The following is a 21,162-nucleotide window of genomic DNA, read 5'->3' as shown; positions in this document are numbered from 1 at the left end:
CCCCAACCTCTACAACAACTGGTTCCCCAACCTCTACGACAACTGGTTCCGCAACCTCTACGACACCTGGTTCCCCAATCTCCACTACAACTGGTTCCCCAATCTCCACTACAACTGGTTCTCCAACCTCTACTACAACTGGTTCCACAACCTCTACGACACCTGGTTCCCCAATCTCCACTACAACTGGTTCCCCAATCTCCACTACAAGTGGTTCTCCAATCTCTACTACAACTGCTTCCCCAATCTCCACTACAACTGGTTCCCCAATCTCCACTACAACTGGTTCCGCAATCTCCACTACAACTGGTTCCCCAACCTCTACAACAACTGGTTCCCCAACCTCTACGACAACTGGTTCTGCAACCTCTACGACACCTGGTTCCCCAATCTCCACTACAACTGGTTCCCCAATCTCCACTACAACTGGTTCTCCAACCTCTACTACAACTGGTTCCACAACCTCTACGACACCTGGTTCCCCAATCTCCACTACAACTGGCTCCCCAATCTCCACTACAAGTGGTTCTCCAATCTCTACTACAACTGCTTCCCCAATCTCCACTACAACTGGTTCCCCAATCTCCACTACAAGTGGTTCCCAAATCTCTACTACAACTGGTTCCCCAATCTCCACTACAACTGGTTCCCCAATCTCCACTACAACTGGTTCTCCAACCTCTACTACAACTGGTTCCACAACCTCTACGACACCTGGTTCCCCAATCTCCACTACAACTGGTTCCCCAATCTCCACTGCAAGTGGTTCTCCAATCTCTTCTACAACTGCTTCCCCAATCTCCACTACAACTGCTTCCCCAATCTCCACTACAAGTGGTTCCCCAATCTCTACTACAACTGGTTCCCCAATCTCCACTACAACTGGTTCCGCAATCTCCACTACAACTGGTTCCTCAATCTCCTCCACTACAACTGGTTCTCCAACCTCCACGACAGATGTGGCCCCAACAACTGCAACTGGTTCCCCAACTTCTACTACGACTGGTTCCCCAACCTCCATGACACCTATGGCCCCAACAACTACAACTGGTTCCCCAGCCACTACTTCATCTGTGGCCCCAACCAGGCGCAGCAGAGGCTCAGGAGTCAAAGCTTCTCTGCTTTTGTCTGTAGTGCCTTTGTTGATGTACCAGTTCTTTGCCTGAACACTAAATAGTTAAAGACCACTCAGAAGATGTTTTATTGTATGAATGTATTAATGTTTAGTGCAAATTAAAGATAACTCAAGCTGAAAGTGGGCTTCATTAATACAGTAATGAAAATCTAGGGTGGTCAACACTTGCAATTAAGTGAATGAACTTGAAAATCAGCAGTTTAATAGTAGCATGTTATTCAATATAAATCATCTGAACTCAGGCATATTTTTAACTGTGGTATAGTCTAATAACATTGTTTTATTTGTTCTGAATTACTATTTAGAGAGCATATTATATGTAAATACGACATCAGGATGAAGAGGAAGTAATGGAGAAAATCAAAGTCATCAACATACCCAGCCTGCATTCATAAAACATTCACCTAACTTTCTGTCATCAAACCAAACATTAGCAAAGCAGGGATTTTAAAGGAGACTCCATAAAATGCAAAAAGCACCGCAACAAAAGTTATTTTTGTACCACCATTGACTCATACAGGGAGGAAAAGTATATACAATTAATAAAAAGTGGAGTCACTGAAAATGTGCAGTTTTTGGTTTAATCTTCAGATCGACAGATGGCCAGCGCAGCCTGAAGATAATCTCCCTTGAAATGTTTCTGTGGGGAAAACATTTGATGTTCACATGTTAAAATGTCTGAGCTTCTCATGTTGAAGAATACAAACTGTGTATGTGTGTCTTATGAATATGACACTAAAAATGTCATGTGATTGACCCACCTGCAGAGCTGTGTAGAGAGAAGTGCCTGTTAATTTGTGGAAGGCAGCTCGGACACACAGCAGATCTTCCTCGGAGTGAGAAATCATAATCCCCTGCACCAGTGGCCCCTGCAAGAGGGAAATACACTCACCACCAACACTGATTTATACATGTATTAAATGTCCATTCTGCTTTCTTCAGTGATGCTATACTACATGTACAATAATGTGAAAAAAATGGCTTGGCCTTTTGGACATTTGTAATAAAACAGAAGAACAAGGTGCTCGGGGAAAAATCACATAGAAAATAATAAAAAAAATAAGCTCCAAACAAAAGTGGGAACAATGTAATTAATAAGTGAGAACACATTTTCCAATTTATTCGGAATGTCCCACTATAACCCCATTTTGGATAGAAGTAGGAAAGGAAATCAGATGAATAATTGGCGGAGCAGGTATTTATCAAAACAATGGGACGAGGTATTTATCACAAATATTAATAGTCAGCTGTAAAAAAACACATTTTATTGTTGTTGTTTTATTCAATATTATATATGAAGCTGTATATTGAATGCTTCTTAATAACCTGGGATGACCCTGTCTGGAGTTGTCTCTTGTTTATATTTTTTAATAATAAAAAATGAAAGCAAAAGAAATGAAAAAGTGAGAATAACCACACACGCAGAAAGACAAGTACAAAAAGGTTTATCAATGTCATCACAAAAAATGATGGCTAGCTATCATTAAGTCTTTGTCTTAAGTGTCCAGTTCTGTGATTTCCACGCATCCCAATCTTTGGGTGAGTTCCATTCAGGGTGGCCATTTCCACAGCACCAAAAAGGACAACACACAACTACAGTTTTGTCCATGATAACAATGGTATGATGATACACTGATTATAAGATACTATATTCATTGCAAGACTATTGATATATGATAGATGAGGTAACAGAATTGGAAAAAGGTATTTAGGTACATATTCACAACATCTGTTTCAAAAAACAATACATTGTACCTTAACTTAATGCACTCATAGCCATAAATTGGCAAAAGAACAAACTGCCAGAAAGCAGAACACTTCTGGATTTAAAATGTTTGGAAAAAATTGCTACTAACGGTAAAAGTGTATCAAACGATAACGCTTAGAGCGATGTTCATGGTTTTTCTTCTATGAGCGTCTTGATTACTTTATTGTACAGTCTATTCAGTATTTATAGTGTACTGTGTATTCATTTAACTATTTATAGTGTCTTGTTCCCAAGGTATTGTGCCTTTTTGAAGCAGAGTTGACAAACTAAATTTTTGTATGCATAATGGCAATCAAAGAATTCTTGAATTGTGATGAGTTTGAAAGATAGTATTAGCTTGCTTGCACCCTTTTCTATTAGTAAATCCAGACCCAACGCAGTATCAACATTATCTCCCCACACATGTTAGTTTTATCTTAAAGGGACACTGAGTAGTATTTATGGGTTTATATGACCCATAATCCACTTTTGTATACATATTATGTGCTCCTGCATTGTCTAGTTGCTGTGTAATAGTTTTTGTTTCATTTTCGTAGTGTCTCTAAAAGTCATATCAAATAACATGGTCACGGGTGAGAAAAAATCAAGCATTGCTTTACTTGTAGCGTAAGTCTGAGCTAATACGATATACTAGATGACGAGAACGACATTTGACCGGCTGAGGATACCGTAGCGCTCAGGGAAGGGAGGGGGAGAGCAGAGGAGCTGTTTGTTGTTGTAAATTTCAGCCTCTCCTCTAGATGTCACTTTAAACTACTTACTTCACCTTTATGTAACAAGCAAATTAACTAAACATGTCCATCTACAGGTTTACTGAATTCTACAAAGCCTGTTACTATTGTAGGTCTAGTCAAATTGCATTTGTAGAGAACACAAAAAATATTGACCCTCATATGTTTGCTTTTGCACTATTTTTGTTTTGTATTGAATAGACGTTTTGCAAAACAGTTATGAAGTTTTATTGTGTGTATCTTCGAATTGCATTGCATTTGACTATTGGTTCTCAAAGTAAAGCCACCAGAAACATTTCTGGCGGCCCGCAATGAATTACAGTAGATAGTTTAAATCCAAAAGGTACTAAGCTTGTTAAATGTTTATTGGACATTACTTGATACAGACCAATAAGTGTAAACAAAAATACTGGGTATTTACCTGGTTTCTATATGGTGAATTTTAGTGTATTATTGGGTCATAAGCAGGTAGCTACAGCCCCCAATTACTAGCTATTTACCGAGTAAATATATGGTAACAGAAATGTGTTACTTGCTATTAACCTGTAATTAGAAGGTAAGAACAATGGCCAAAATACTGGGTAATTACCCAGTAAATTATAAAGTGTTATTATATTAATGCTTAAATTACATTATATTAACGCTTATATTACTTAACACTAAACTGTAGAACTGCAATCTGGTCAATGAAATTATTACAATTTTTTTTTTTTCTTTTGGCGGCCCTCAGTCCAATGTTGGGTTCCTAAATTGGCCCTCAGGTATCAAAACTTTGAGAACCCCTGCATTAGACCTTTTTACAACTTATCCATTTTAATTATGTACTGTTTGGATGATAGAACTACAGTACATGCTTTGAATTAATATAATTTAACAACATAACACTGTGACAGATGAAACTTGACTTGAACTTGAAAAAAATTAATATCTCTGGTGTGTGTCATGTGAATAAAACTGACATTCTTTGGATGTATAGATAGATAAAATTGACTGAAAATACTTTTTGTTATGGTATACAATTGCACACATGGCAGCAAAAACTATTGACATTTGAGATTTGTGTAATGTTCATTGCAGTGATTTTTTTTTTTTTTTTCTGCACATGAAAAACGTGAAAACCATAATTAAGCAGTTTCTTACATTGTTTAGGGGGAACTCATTTATTGAAAACGATTACAATTCAGCACAGAATGAATGGATGAAAAAGATCTTACCTTCATGGTTGTTAGCCTTTTAGCGAGGTAGGCGTAAGGGTTTTGAATGCACTGCACTGTCATGATAAAGATACCAAGAAAAGTCCATGACTATATATATATATATATATATACATTTATACACATACTTTTACAGTTTGAAAATGTAATACTATAGTGAAATTTTGGCCAAATAAACACATCATTAAAATGTGAATAACAACATAGGTTATCTCAAACAACACTTACCTAAAACTTTCAAACCCAATCGCAAGTCTCCTGTGAATCGCTTCTCCACCAGCTCCTCCGCTAACTGTCCACTCTCCAGCTCCAGTCCCATCAACACTGTCAAACACAGGACAAATGTCCGGTGAATAAACGCATGCATATTCAAAACACAAATGACTTTCACCAAAAGCAGTACAGGCAAAAAAAAAAATGAAAGATAAAAAAAAAGAAAGCCTCACCTTTGTCGAGATGGTTTACATCTCTGGAGGTCAGTATGGTGATCCATGGTGCTGGGTCGGCTTTTTTTGCTCGCAGTGACGCAGAAAGATACTGGGAATACAACAAAAACAGGTTACCATCACCACATGCTCCATGTTAGCGTATTAGACGAGCTCCAGACAACCATGTTGGCATCCTTTTTTTGAGAATGAGAAGAGAACCCTTGATTTGCAGTACTGTTTGTTGATTTGATGTGTGGTTAATGTGGTGAAATGTGATATGGTGTCAACACGAGGCGCTTAATGTTGTACTGGTGTTTGGATTGCTGTCACGTTCATTCTGAATTCTGCTGACTTGAAGCATGGCGTATTACTTATTATTTCAAGTGTTCCTCTTACAAATCCCTTTTCTAATTTTCTTTTTACTGGAATAACATTTGAATCTTGAATCTAATGCTGTGGAAGATTTAACCATCATATTGCATGTTGTGCAAGAAGGTACCTCATAATATCACAAGGTAATCATAGTTTTACTACCCATATAATGCCAAATAGAAATCACATACAGTATATGGGTGGAATTATAATAATACATTTCTTTTAGGTCACCTTACAGCAGTGCACATTAAAACTATGTAAATACAAATGATCTCTACAATAGAGTAGAAAATTAAATATATATATACATATATATTTATGTATATATATATATATGTATGTGTGTATACAAGAAGGACCTATAAGATAAGATATACCTAATTTTGGCAAAACACTGGTGAAGTATGAGTGTCTTTCTTGTGTCCTTAATAGCTATGGCATTCCTTTTTTATTATTATTTGCTTTAATATTATACCTCATATACAACTACAGCACAAACATTATGGAAATACCTCAGTATCTCTCTGAACAGCACCAGCAATAGTTTCTTTCTGTTGGGAGAGAGGAGTGGGAAAAGAAAAGCATTTGAATCCAAGTAAATATCATTAATATTAAGTGTTTCTGTTTATGAGCAGGTTATAAGTCAAGGAGAGAGGATGTAAATACTGCGGTTACATTTAACAGAGCAACAACAAGCTTCCCAAAGTCGCCACTGGTTTCTCCTTTCAGCTCCTTCTCCAGGTCCTTCTTATACACTGAAGAATGGGCAAAAAAAAAAGATAAGATAAGATAACAAAAAAGCAGATATCAGAATACAAGAGACGATTGATTCGGAGTTTGAATGTATTGACATTAATCAGTCAAAAGTTTGGGAAGATGATTTACATTGAGTGTAAGCCACACGGATTTCTTGAAGCTGCTTTCCTGATCGTGTACACAGAATTTCCATGAGCGTCTCCTCATCTGTGCCTAAACCCTGAAAACACACACAGTTTACTCAGTATAAACTTGATTTTCAGCAGTAACATGTAATTAGGCATCCACTTTGTGTGATTTATGTGGTCCCAGACTTTTTAGACTTTGTTGAAAAAAAAAAACTACAGCAAATCATCAAGTACCAGAGAAGTGTTAACACTATGAAACCCCAGTAAAACTTTCAAGGTGACATCACCAGCCGCACATAAAACCACAGCTAATGACAATTCAGTTTTTAGTGGTTTGAACTGATGTCCCAAGTAACAGTTTATACAGTTGTCATGTGTTTATATATGTCATTAAAACGACTTTTATACATTAATTATTTCATTGATTTGAAAAATGTCCTCATAGGTCACTCCCACATGGCGTCCTCCCACTGTGATATTACACTGATTATGTGGAGCTGACCTGACATTTCCATGACTGCCTTGTACAACTGTCAAGAAAGCACACTCACTACGACCACAGATATATGGAGGACACAGAGGAATACGGGAGGTGCCACACATAAACAGGTAGTTGGACCCTTAGTTACCTCAGCATTCAAAAATAAGACAAAAGGTGTACAATTCCAACCAAAAAAAATATACATACAAACACAAACACAGACAGCCACTCACCACCATGGCCTGCTGGAGGCGATAAGCCCAAAAATGAACTGGATGCATCAGCAGTTCCAGCATTAGAAGCTCCAGATCTCCAGCCAGAGCTTTCTTCAAACCAGCTGTCAGGTCCTGGAACACCACAGTACGGAGGGAGAGTGATCTTTATTTATATAGAGATGTTTTCTAGTCTTGATGACCATGCAACTATTGCATTGCATTCCACCACTAAGTTCAGCATAAACAGTGGTTCCCAAAGTCTGGGTCCACAGATGGGCCACAGGAGGTTTTTTTTGGATGTCCCCCCCAAAAAAGACGATGTTCCCAACTTTTAATTTAAGATTTATGCGTATATGTTTTTTTAAAAAAAAAAACATAATTTTTTGAAATTAATTTAGCAAATATCTCTCAGGTTGAAATTTCATGTTCACGATTCAAAATTATACAAAGGTTTTAACTATATTTAGTTGTGGCTGTAAATTAATCGCTAATTACTTTCACGCTGCAAAATCTACTGTGTAGTAATTGAAGCTCATATGATTCACTGTAACAATGTAGGATTTCACCTTTCGAATAATGTCTCTTATTCTGTGGCTACAAGCAACATAGTAAGTTGAAAACGCAAGCTACGCAAACGGAAGCATGGTCATTCTTGCGTTTTGACTTTTTTTTGTTTATTTTTGAACGAGGCTAGATTTAGTTTCTAATATCTTGGAAAACATTGCAATTTATTTATATTCAACTCATCTGTGTGCGTTTTGTATGAATGCCTCCACCAGGGTTTTTTGAATTGAAATGAATTGAATTTAACGTAGAAAAACTGTCATCATTTTTGTATAAAATGCTATAACAGGCTACTGTACCTGGTCTGAAGACACAGTTGTTTGTACATTACAAGTCCTGCCTCAGAGCTCACAGATATATTTGCCTTTGTCAACAAATGCTAAAAATGTTACAGAGACATATAAAGCCTGAGGAAGCCTGAGAGCAAATCCTTACATGGTGTTACATGGTGTAAGTGTATCCGGCTGAACTTGCTCTACATACAAAGGTGCAGTCAAAGGACTTTGTTTAAGTCATATTTGATCGGCAAACCCTTTGGAAGTTAAAGATGAGCAAACAGCGCATATCGTATCATTAGATCAGCTCTATTATAGTAATACATGAGCAATTTTGTGGAAATCTTTGTACTATAGGTGGCTGCTTTGACCTTTGAAATGCCTCTTTTGAATTTCATATTTCACTTTCAAAACTACGGAAGCGTATTGCATTCACTTGAAAAAAAAATCCTGTTTTTCTCAGTAATTAATTTTCGGTTTGATTTTTTGAATATTTTTTTCCCTGTTTTTCTGTCTAATTTTTTTCCTGATTTCCTGAGTAATTATTTTCCTGTTTTTCAAGGTAATTATTTTTCTGTTTTTTCCAGAGTAATTTTTTTTTCTGTTTTTCAGAGTAATTTTTTTCTGAGTTTAGAGAGCATTTGAAATAATAAACACATTCACTCCCTTATTGAGAGTTCGTTTTATAACAACATGGACGGCTTGTTTAGTTTAATCAAGTTTTACTTTGATCTGGGTTTAAGACACTGGGAGATAGTCTTGTCTTTAAGTCAGATAGATGGTATTATCATTAGTTTGTCGACTTTACGCAGGCACCTGTGGACTTTGCGGTTGTTCAGAAGGAAAGCCCATTCAGATCTGCTAGACATAGCAATCTTTCTCCAGGATCAGTTGAACAGATATGGCATGCTCCATGGATACAAGATGATGCATTTGAAATGCATTCAGGCTGGCTACGTGGTCACTCAAGACACGATCAGGAGACTGCATAGCGAGAGTTCTCGATTATTCAGAAGAAAAATTACTCCGAAAAACAGGGGGAAAAAAGTGCACGAAAAACAGAAAAAAAATTATTCAAAAAATCAAACTGAAAATTAATTACTGAGAAAAACAGGAGTTTTTTTTTTCCAAGTGAATGCAATAGGCTTCTGTACAAAACTGATGTTTTGTCTTTTTTTACTCTTGTTTCATAAAAAACAAACAAACAAAAAAAAACTGCTGTTCCAAAGCTCAGTTCATTCACCTTCTGTGTCAGCTCTTCAAAGGTGTTGGCGATCATTTGTCTCTGAGTGCTGCTGCGATTGGTTAGGATTCTCACCAGGGTCGTGGCATCTGAGTGGTAGAAGTAAACAGAGTATATTTATATCAGTTCAGTTGAGTCAACTTACAGCGACCCAGGACTTAAGCAAACCGAGCGGCCAACACACTATAAATACGTCTTATCTTATTACACAAACCACAAGTTTGGATTCTAAATGACAAATTTCTCACCTCAAATGATTTTAAAACTGCGTTCTGGGACACAGAAAAATATCTAATTCAGGTTTAAATTTGTATTTTCCTGCTCTGTTCCGCCGAAATGCATTCTGGGATATATGGCTTTCCCAAGTACGCTCAAGTCACCACCCGATGCATACTTGGTAAAATGGGCGGATCGAGAACACTTCCAGGTATGAGAACCGTACTCGCTGCTCGCGTTCTTGAGAAATGGAACAGAACATGACTGAGACGTTTTCACAAGTACGGGAGTACGGGAGTACGCAAGTACGGACAAGTACGCACAAGTATGGATATTGAGAAACGGCCCAACAGTACCTAGCTGCAGCCCTGGAGACCAACACCCTGGCGTGACACATTTTTTGTTTTTTTAAACTTTATTTTGTTTAGTTAGTTTTACAAATGAACTTACAACAATAATCACCGTTCAAACAATAAACAAATAGAAACCTTTATTGTTAAATTATGACATGACGATTTTTTTAAGATTTTAAGATTTAGTTTAGTTAGTTTTATAAATAAACTTACAACAGTAAGTGAGTAAGTAGAGGGAAGAAACCTTGATATCTGACAAGGTTTGATTAGTTAATAGTGTGAAAAATGTGTAAAAAGGTGAAAAAATTTATAACAGCGGAGCTCCAGGTGGTGGTCGTTGTCCCTGCTGTGGCACTCCAGTGGGGCACGTAAATTTGTGAAAATGAAGAAAATAGGAAAGTTAAACTAATGTAAAACAGTTAATATTAATCTAAATAGTGTGTTTAATGTGTAAAAAGTTGAAAAAAGTATATACGTGGAGCTCTGTAGGGAGATGCTTGTAGTATTTATACTCAATATATTAAGCACATGGACAGGCTAACATACAGAGAACTGGTGAACTGTGGCTGAGGACATGAATCTTGTTCGTGCTGTCACTCACTCAATGACCCGCGGCACGAACGTACTGCACTCAGGCAGGTCGTGAGTCACGTAGGCCTAGGCTTGGAGAGTAACGGACTACATGTAACGGTGTTACGTAATTAGGATACAAAAAAACAGTAACTGTGTTCCGTTACACTTACAGAAAAAAAAAGACGTAATCAGATTACAGATACATCTGGAAAAATTGGGATTATTAGTTTAGCAATTAAAAATATGATGATGAATGAATGTGAATGAATGAATTAATCTAACACTTGCCAGTACGGCAATGCCGTATGCACGCGCGCACACATTACTACAGTTCACGACAAGTCAGTCACAACAACACTCTGCGCTCAAGTCAGACAGCTCATTATGCGCTAGAGAAAAACATGCTTTCACTGCGTGGAAATTTCGCCATGACTTTATTTCTAAATAAGTAAGGGGGAACAACATCACTGTACGGTGCAAGCTATGCCTCCAAGCTGTGCAGACACTTTCATCGCCCAAGGACTCCACATCGAATTTAAAGGAACATTTAATGGTAAGCGAAACTGCTAACTTTAGCTAGCTACACAGAAATTCTGTTAGCTAAAGTTAACATTAGTTAGCCTGCTAACCAGACTCGGGTTGTCATTGTTATTGTTGGTACTACTGCTACTGCTGCTGATGCTACTATTTTGAGTCTGTGGGTGGTGCTGCTGGTGACTGGGATGGTACGTGTGAAGTTTGAGCATGACGTTCAAATGTGAATACCGTACATCATGTAGCTAAATGATCACAGAAGTTTGTTTTTATTTCTGATGTGATTTAACATGCTGTAGTGCGAAGGCTCGTTTTGTTTCGCTCTCGTTCGCCCTGTTAAAATAACATTGTTAAAGCGGGCCTAGACGGAAGTTCCAATTAACGCGTGTGTATCTGCGTCATTACCTTGTTTATGAAGCCCTGAAGGTTCAAAACAAACAGTTCAGCCATTGCTGAGAACGATGTATTTTATTGTAATCTCGGGCTCAGCGAGATCTCTGAAAAAACCCGGTCCGGTTACGTAAACAGCGGTTCTCCTGAACAGCAGATCCTCCTGCTCCGGGCACTAGTCCGGGCACATCCGGTTGCGTACATTGAACCGCAGAAGAAGAATAACGTCCTTTGCGACAGTGTCTTCTGACTCTGGGTCTGACTCGAGGTCAAAGTCATAAAAGGGACTGCAGCGGGGAGTCGTGAAGAAGCTGTTTTTAAACATTGTTAAATCAATGTTTTGATAATGAGGAGCAGTGCATCCACCGTTCCAGAGGGAGGAGCTGCGCTTCTGAGAGCGGATGTGCTGAATAGTATCGGCCAATCACAAGACTGTCTTCCGGGGGTGAGAGTTCACTCTGAAATATCGCGACTCAGGAACAGCATCAGAAAAGAGGATTTCTCGGCTCGTTTACAGCAACTAGGAGGTTTTTGACCATAAAAACAAGTTAATGTATGTAAGTAGACCTCCATAACTAACATATATGTGCAACAGGACCACTCTAGGTCCGCTTCAATACAAACTCAACACTTACTGTGTCTGTCTGATCACAACAAGGTATTAAAATAGCATGATTATATTAGGAAATTGTGTGGGTAATTTTGGGGGACATATAAGTGACACATCCTATAGGTGGGGGTGTTTTACAATTGCCTTTTGCAGTTGCCCCATTTTGCGGGGAGAAAATGGGGCATTCTGAGGCTTATTGAAAGACCATTATAGTGACTTATGTCACTGTTATGTTTTTTGATTTGAATGTTTTTTTAATCTAATTGTGTTTTTATGGCTGGGACTGTGTGTACCTTCTTCTCCTGCCACATGATATAAACCTCAAAAAATGAACCGCACTGCCTCTGCTGACTCTACTCTTCTCTCTCTCCTGTATTGTGCGCAGCTCCAAGCGCGCTCTCCGTATCCAGCGCAGCATGGACAATTTCTCTATGCGCAGTTATATCCCCACATCCATATATGACACATACATAATGATCTTTATGACGAGGATCGAGTAGTCGCGATGAAATACAGGGGATCCGAGTATATCTTAATAAAACGTGTTGGGGGCAAATCAAGTGGGGGCCCGCGTGTCTGAGACTACCGCTTTAGGGCTTCATAAACGAGGTTATGGCGCAGATACACACCAAAAAACAGCGTTCATTGAAACTTCTGGTCTATGGGGGTCAAGAGTACACAACAGTAACACAACTATAATTAATGTAATTTACAGTGTTACACTTGTATGAATAAAAGTAAAGCATGGGCTTGAATCAAATTCTGCTTGGGGCCTCATAAATGCTTGGGCCGGCACTGGGTTTTCCCAGTTAAAGTCTACCGCTAGTTAAATGTGCTTTTTGTCAGTCAACATCTGGCTAATATTAATAATACTATGATTCAGGGGCCCTAGGCTTATCACATAACTTAATCTTTGTTATTTGACTGACAGCCCATCAAGATACCAGGGGTGGGTAACATAACCTAAGGGGCCATATATGCGCAGTCTTATACAGCAATCCATCTTACCTTTCTTCTGAAGTGCAGCTTGGATCTCCATCACATCTCTGTCAGGGTGGAAATTGGAAAAGGGTCGCACTGTTCCCAGGGTTCCCCAGCACATGTCCTACACCATAAACAGACAAATAACACAACAAATGATGCAATGCTCTGATTACAGTGTATTTTACATTTGACAGTTGAGAGGAAGAAAAAAATAATAATACATTATTTCACATTCTCCTCCTTTACTTTTTATTATCTTTTATTTTGTTGTTTACCATCAGCACATGTTGGCAAATATTTATCTTCTATATTAACTTGGTGTCAAACCGTGTCATCTTGGGAAAATCTTCTGACATCAAACTTGATGCCTTAGTTTATTATTATTAGATCGATGTGTTATTTGTAATAATCTTATAAGATGATGCTGTAATGGCACAGTTAGGGCTGCGGGGTGATAGGGTCACGAAGGTCATCACAATAGAAATTTTCAGATAAATCCATATTGATAATAATCAGAATAATAAATATCAGAAGTTTAAAGACTGATTTTTGGCCTCAGATATGTAGTGATTAGTGTAGATATGATTAGAAAGTATGCAGGTAAACGATCACATGACACCAGATTGTCTTATCTATGAATAAGCACTCTTAGTCAGTGAAGTAATAATGCATTGGCTAAAGACAAAAGACAGCTACTCACATGAGATTTGAAATAGTCTGGATCCATTGTTGTATCTGCTGGAGAGAAGTAAAGAAGAAAAATACACATAAAAACAAAAACTAATGCAGTTTGTCTACTGTATATCAATGCAGGATTTTGAAGTAACTGACAAAGAACATTTGAATAGGTTAATGACATCAAACACCTTTGTGTCACCACAAGTGTTGGATTATGTTTTAATTAAAATATCGATTCTATTAAAACTATTTGTTAGATGACCAATAAAAAAGATAATTCTTCCTACCTGTAACAGAACACTGCGGCAGCTGTGGAAAGGTGTAGAGTATTTTTACAGCCTCCTCATATCAGTCCAACCTTTACTTTGAGCCACACCCTCTTTCACTGCACCCACCCATGTGTCCACAAAGTCCCTTCAAACACCTTGGACCAATCAGAAACCTCACGCCTTAGGCTAACACCATTGGCCTGTGTGTCATTTCTACATGACAACCCACTTGTAATAAAAGTACTGACATTCCTTGTAAATGAGAATCCAGAAAGTTTTTGATATTTACTGTTAAATGTGGCCATGGGCTGTAGATTTTACAGGAGGAGATGGTTTGCTTCCTTTTCTCCTGTCAGTCAAGGGAGAAAGATGCAAATAACACTGCAAATAACAAATATCAAATAACTGCAAACAGAAAACAAAGATGTGATGAAACCATGGAAAACAAATCCTCTAACGGCTTTAGTTTATGATCCAGCCCTGTGTGCTGTTCAGTCGTCTTACCTGTTTTCCTGTGGAGCTGCAGAAATATGAGACGTGTGTGGATACAACAAACACAGCACAGTTTCAGCTCTCTGCAGTATTATTTCATTTCTCCACAACACACATTATAAGTAGGAAATTAAAAGCTTCATGTAGTGATTTGCATTTTTGCTTATCGGAAACATCAGAAGCACAAAAGTTACACCCAAAAAAAAAAACACAAAACAAATGAGGCTAAAGTGTTGAGGGTTATTTTGTCACTTAGAAATGGGACACCCCTTAAATGCAGATACGTCTTCAGACTGTGGGGGGCAGAATAATGTGAAAGCTGCATCCAGTCTGTCAACTCCAAAAAAAAAAAAGAAGAAGAACACATTTACGTCACAATTATTTATTACGATCCATTTGTCAGTCAAGTTATTAGGTTGTCAGTTAGTTATAAGATGATACTCATACAAATACCATAACCACGGACATATTCAGCTGACAGTTACCGCACACCACGGCTTATTGAAAAGTAAACCATAGCAAACGATCGCTTGTCTGCACCGGCCGGCTATTGACAAAAGATAAAAATAAATGTTACGCAACAATGGCGTAAGTAATCCATAATATGGGCCTAAACTAAGATGATACAATGGTTTTCATATTGTTTATATCTCTATTAACAAAGAAAATACTTAATTTGTAGTGTTTCGATAGGTAGCAGTTCTATTTTTGCCGTTGCCGCTGCTGAACCGAGTAATTTTCAACAGAGCAGATCGCACCAGACAGGAAGTCCAACACAGACTCAAAGTAAAACACTTCTGCCCCCCTTTCAAAATAAAACACAATATGCAGGTTATATATCCTGTCACAACTTCACATCCACATTACGTCATGACCGGTGCTACCAGGTCAACAATCAATTAATCAGAGTATCTCGGAGAGTCATAATGTACGACGAGAGACTGATTGTTGAAGTGGAGAAACATAAAATCATTTATGACACCAGATCAACAGTTCTTCCATGTCGGAGAATGAAAATAAGTTGTGCTGTTGTTGTTTCCTTTATACACACAGTCTATCGCTGGATCTCGCAAACTCCTGTCCGTTCGAGATTATCACGTGATCTTCTGTGAATACCGCTGGCTCCCAAGGCACCGCGCCGCTGCCGTAACGCGCCCGGTGGGGATTAATGCTGGGCAGAGGTCAAAGCAGAACCACGCTGACGTGCCACGGCTGTAACGCGTCTAGTGGAAATCCGGGGTCAGCTGTCCGCATCAAATTCAAATCACTGACGCAAGCCTACAAATCGCTTGGGGGTTTGCTCCCACCTATTTAAATGCTCTCATAAAAGCTTATGTTACCCCTCGACTACTCCGTTCATCAAAGGATTGTCGTATGGCGGTGCCAATACCCTGCACAAGACAATCCAGACTCAAGTGCTACCAGAACAGGGGGCGTCCCTGTCTATTTTCAAGAAGCTCTTGAAAACCCAGCTCTTCCAAGTGTGTCCTAGCACTTACCTTCTTACCTTACCTTACCTTCACTCTCCTTCTGCACTTGGATCTACCTCGGCACGCTCTCAGTACACTGTTCCTATGTGGTGGAGTTCTCTCCAAAACTACTGCTATGTAGCTTAGTCCTCTTTTTTATGCTGCTTTGGATAAACATGTCTGCTAAATGGTTAAATGTAAATGTAAACACAAGAACATCTGCAGCACGTCAATGGACCACAGTGTATTTTTGTGGAAAGCAGTGGTTTTGTGCTAATGTAATTGCAAAACAAACGAGTCGAGTCGTGCTAGAACTGTTTAATGAAAAGTGCCATTAAAAGGGTCGATTGTTCTTCCATCAGTATGGACATGGCTCCATGGCTTGTGTTCACCAGTTCCAAGTCATGATTTGTATACTTTTGACTCACAGCTTAGTTATAAGCATCACAAAAAAAAAAAAAAGAAAAACACACAATAAAGTAATAGAATGAATAGAATGAATTTTAACCTAATTTCAGAGATATCAGAGTCAGGTCAGGTATATTTATGATTGTGTCATTAATGACCTTTTGCATAGTGTAATGGTAAATTAAATTTCTCTGACTCAGAGCTAAAACTGCCCATCACCCTATACCTGCCAAACACAGAATACCAGGTTCTTTTGTGTATAGTGTATTGTATATTATGTATTGTGTCTAGCCTGAACTGACACCTTCCTACAACGTCCGCAGGGAGTCGGCTCCCTGATACTTCCAGTAGACAAAGCGGTGTGAAAACAAAGCCTTAAATGGCGGACCCTTTGTGTATTGGAGGAATGCAAAATGGGAGTTGCTCAGGTATAAATGTGGAGGGCTCACTTTGCTCAGGGACTTTCTCCAGCAAGGATCACTTTACAAATAAAAGTCCCACCACTGCAAATATGCAAATAATAGATGAAAATGTCCTCTTTAGGAAAAAAAAGCCTGTGGACAATCTGTATGTAAATGTGAACTGTCAACTCTGAACTCATTTACCAAACACTGAAAATATGGAAGCTCAAAGCTTCTATCACAATTCTGCATAATCTGTAATTTGATCTTTTATTGTTATTTAGTTTTATTTATATAACTTATTACCAATCATCAACCAAAATATGAAAATTTGCATTTGGCTACATCCTTGTGTATGTTGAGTTTGTTTTAAATCAAGTAACTGCAAACGTGACACAATTAATTCACTGCAATCAGACCCACTTAGTTTTATTTAAGAATGTTTATTTTTGTTTTCAACATTTTAAAACCACTCCCCAGAACATCACTTCCAACATTACATAGCTTTTGTATCAAATATTAACATTCAGCTGATGAGGCGACAGATTTATATGTAACAATTCAACAACAACAACAGTGTAACTTGACACGAAATGGGACATATACAACCCATTTCACTGCATGTAATATACTATGTAATATGCTCAATATTTCCCACATAACAGCAATACATATACAATATATAAAAATATCTTTAAAAAGCATAACATACTGTTTTGCGTGTTACAGACCTTTGGCTTTATTCAACCCCCATATTTATAAAGCAATAGCAGGAAAACAATGTCCAGTAGTTAAGAAATTAAAAAGTCATTGTGTACAGCTTTTACATTGTAAACAAAACGATTAAAGCATCAATTCAGTAAAACACGGTCGGGATGTGTGGAGTGTCAATACTTAAAATGGTCAAATTTAGGTCAAAGGAAAAGTTCGGTCCATTCCGAAAAATACATTCAACCTAGTGTTCCAGTTCTCATGTGATGATGCAACTCACTACAGCAGGTCAAGGCACTTGACAACTTGAATTTGTTGTGCTTCTTTCTCACAGATATACATTATCTAACACGGGGGAATGTGTCATTCGGCATCTTTTCATTGGAAGAAGTACAACATAACAAGTACCAACAATAACTGTGTCTACCGGTTTTAAAGAATTCAGGTGCCATGACCTCGGAAATTCAGTAAAAATACAGGCACTGAGATAAATACATCACAGGGCTGTGACAGCAGTTGCTTCTCACTTTCCAGAAGGCGCTTTAAGGAACTTGTTTCAGATATAAACAAAGGTAATATTGATGCTACTATTTAGGAAAGCTGCATGAAAGAGAATATGTTATTTTTATAGCAACTCTAACTCCCACTCTTGGCTTGGCCTCTCCTCATTCTCTGGCATGATCACCACGTGGTCCTTGTCATATGATTTTCCACCTGGAAAAAATGAACAAAATATAGGAATAAAAGGATACATCACAAACTTGCGTAGCTCCCGGGAATGTTACTAGTCCAATTCAGTCATTTTAGACTTTTAAACTATGAAGCTGTTATCAACACAACATTGTGACATCAATCTCAACTTGTGTAACAAACATTCTTCTCCAATATTATAGAAATAAATTTTTTTTTGTGAGATTTCTGAAGGCAGTGATTTTGAGGAGTTTCTCGTCTTCGATGACGTCATCGCTGATAACTTTGAACGCGCTGAACAAATCGACCGGGATTTATGGTGAAGACATAATTATATTTGAAGATAATGACGATAAATACCACCGTAATCGATGGAGTGTTTTCAACCGCGCACCAGGGGTGAACGTGGATTTACCTGCAGATGCCACAGCGCTGTAAGCTCTATCACCGTCACATGTGAAGCAGACTGTTACAGTCATTACATGCTGTTCTTGTTCTTCACACTCCATCAGGACTAAATCAAGACACTGACACAAGTTGATATTACTTTATTTTCTTACTGTTTTTTCATTGAAAATAGTTATTCACTTTAATTTTACATTTTTGTATCTAAATAAACAAAATTTCACAGGAAAGCCACAGGTGTAAGCTCTCAAATACTTTTTGAATTGTGTTCCGATATCTGCTACAGAGGCTGAGAAATCTGTCATTTAGTAGCCATTGAAGGTTTTAGTGACTTTTTTGTCCAGGCGCTTCAGGCCTTAATGGGTTAAAAATCAAATTTGGTCTGCAGTCTTAACAAGGCCATTTTTCTGCCTACCTTTGACATCCAGGACCATTCCAGGGAAAGTGAGGCTCGTGATTGGACCGCTCATCTTGGCTGTCCAGTTCTGGGTGGGCTGCCGAGTCTCTGTCCACAGAACCACCTTCGCTGCCGGCTCAATGTTTCCCATCACCTGGAGACTCATTGTTGCTGTCAGCTATAAGAAGACATATAATGAAAAATCTGTAAAGTAATCAGGTTATGGTTAGTAAAAATGCTGACACTTTCATCACTGGCATTACTTTGCTCTTGATGAAGCCTTCCTGATAGAACCAGATGTCGCTCATTGGCTCCACCTCTGCCGCCACCACCACTCGGCCAGACTTCATCTCCTCCACGCCGCCCTGGATGGACATGAAGAGGCCACTCTCTTTGTTCTTGATGCGGAAGAAGTGGCGTTTCTGCAGGAGACAATATATCACGATGTAATATCCTTAAAGAGGAATTTAACCTCTGTTTTGAAGCCGTCTCCGCCCAATGCCTGATTTTGGTAATCAGTGAGTGGGGAGGGGAAGGAGTGGTGAGTGATCACCGCTGGGGGGCGCGATCATCAAGTGACAGCAAGTGCAAATTGCAGAAGTGGCAGCTTTCTATGGTATTTCCAGTAGCAGCTGAGAGCTGCATTCTGCGTGAGACACGCGCATCTCAATGAGTTCACACGCCACACAACATTTCTCATGCTGATAAGTGATAAAAGTCACTGCACATCAATTTGTAAATCTATGAATCGATGATGCAAAGGCAGATTGCTCTGAGTAGTTCATTCAAACAGCTGTCTCTTAGCGACCGGTCAGCTAATCAGAAAATAGCATTCAGTGGTGATGCAGAACCGGACCGGAAAAGTGATGACATCCAGGTAACAGCCAGCTAATAGGAAAATTCAAATGTAATGGGAGGTGTTTATCCAGGGAAGGCAGTACATACACCCATTTTTAATACAACATATGTAATTCAAATCCTTTACACAAAACTATCAAGAGTTGGACCTGGATCAGTGAATAATATTACTAGATAATATTGGTGGTTTATGGGTTTAGTTACTCTTTAAAAACTGACTTTTGAACTAAAAATAGCTAAATGTCAGTTTCATAGGCCATATGATTGCTTGTTATTAAGCTTTATTTACTTTGACATTTGAACCACTGAAGCCACATTATACTTCTCCGACTGCGTAATGCGTTATCCGAATACGTCACCACAGAGACCCCTCGAGCCTTCATACTTCTGCGTCGTGGACGGATACGCGCTGCAATTTCCCGCCCGATTCATTTCGCTCGGCCTGTCCTGAGGACCAATCGCAGCTCTTGCCGTCTCCGTTGTCCCTTGACATTCACACTCCTTCACACTTCACCCAACACTAAATAAAGGCAGTAAAGACGACATGTTAACAAACCTGTCTGATTGGATACAACGAGCCAATAGTATTTAGTGAGCTAAACTTTGGCCAGTTGGTGATTTCAATGGGTTCCAGTACGAATTGGCGCCCCCTGTAGTTGCTGTGCTCACATATCACCCAACTGCAAATAAAGACAGACAACGTTAGATGTTTTTTTGTGTTTTGACAATAACACAGCATACAAAACAACTAGGCGGGGAAAAAAAGGGTTTGGTGGGTTATGTTTAAATGTTAACGTGCACATTTGTACATGACTCGACTTAATTCTTAAACTGGTTTACTCTCCTTGTCAGAGTATAAAAGCACTGCCAGGGAATCTCATTTATTCAGTGAGGTGTGTTCACCTCTGCTACGCTACGTGGTAATAGGCTTCCCCTTCAGCTTATTAGGTAGTTCGTAGGTAGGTCGTACTTTAGCTGGTGGCTAAGCTGACAGAGAATTAAATCTGTCTCCTTGTCGGTCCAAAAAATGTACCAACGTAGATTTTTTTCACGTCTTATTCTTCTGTGTACCATTTTTTTATTTTTTTCTGGGGAGGAGGGCAGTGCCTCCAAACTAGATAGCGTCCTACTACATGCATTAGTCTCATTATCTGGGTATATTATATTAGTTGGAAAAACACTATAATTGAATTTTTCCCGTGAAATGTACCTACTATCAGCTACAGTCATGCTGATAACTTTCCGACACATGGCCACACATATAATGATATAAATAATAACACACTTATAATTTCTCGCCAAAATAATGGAAAACTATGGAGCTCAGGAGGACACATATCATATGACAATTGTTATGCAAGTGGTGACCAAAGTAATATAGAAAATTAGCTAAAACTTAGTTTTCATCTAA

The 21,162-nt window shown here is 38.6% G+C and overlaps 1 protein-coding gene across 1 annotated transcript; it reads right to left on the bottom strand.

The window, feature by feature from the left end:
• Positions 1–1,703: 1,703 nt before the first annotated feature.
• On the bottom strand, positions 1,704–13,700 carry anxa14 (annexin A14; the record flags this gene model as incomplete). Its single annotated transcript, XM_083899467.1, has 11 exons — positions 1,704–1,775; positions 1,897–2,004; positions 4,849–4,904; positions 5,077–5,172; positions 5,295–5,385; positions 6,327–6,406; positions 6,537–6,627; positions 7,250–7,363; positions 9,314–9,402; positions 12,998–13,094; positions 13,674–13,700. 11 exons carry the CDS (start codon positions 13,698–13,700, stop codon positions 1,716–1,718), a joined length of 909 nt encoding a protein of 302 aa, XP_083755593.1. The 3' UTR covers positions 1,704–1,715.
• Between the last annotated feature and the right edge of the window lie 7,462 nt (positions 13,701–21,162).

Source organism: Microchirus variegatus, assembly GCF_963457635.1.
Source record: "Microchirus variegatus genome assembly, chromosome: 13".
NCBI classification, from domain to species: domain Eukaryota; kingdom Metazoa; phylum Chordata; class Actinopteri; order Pleuronectiformes; family Soleidae; genus Microchirus; species Microchirus variegatus.
This window is presented reverse-complemented; position numbering and strand designations above follow the sequence as displayed.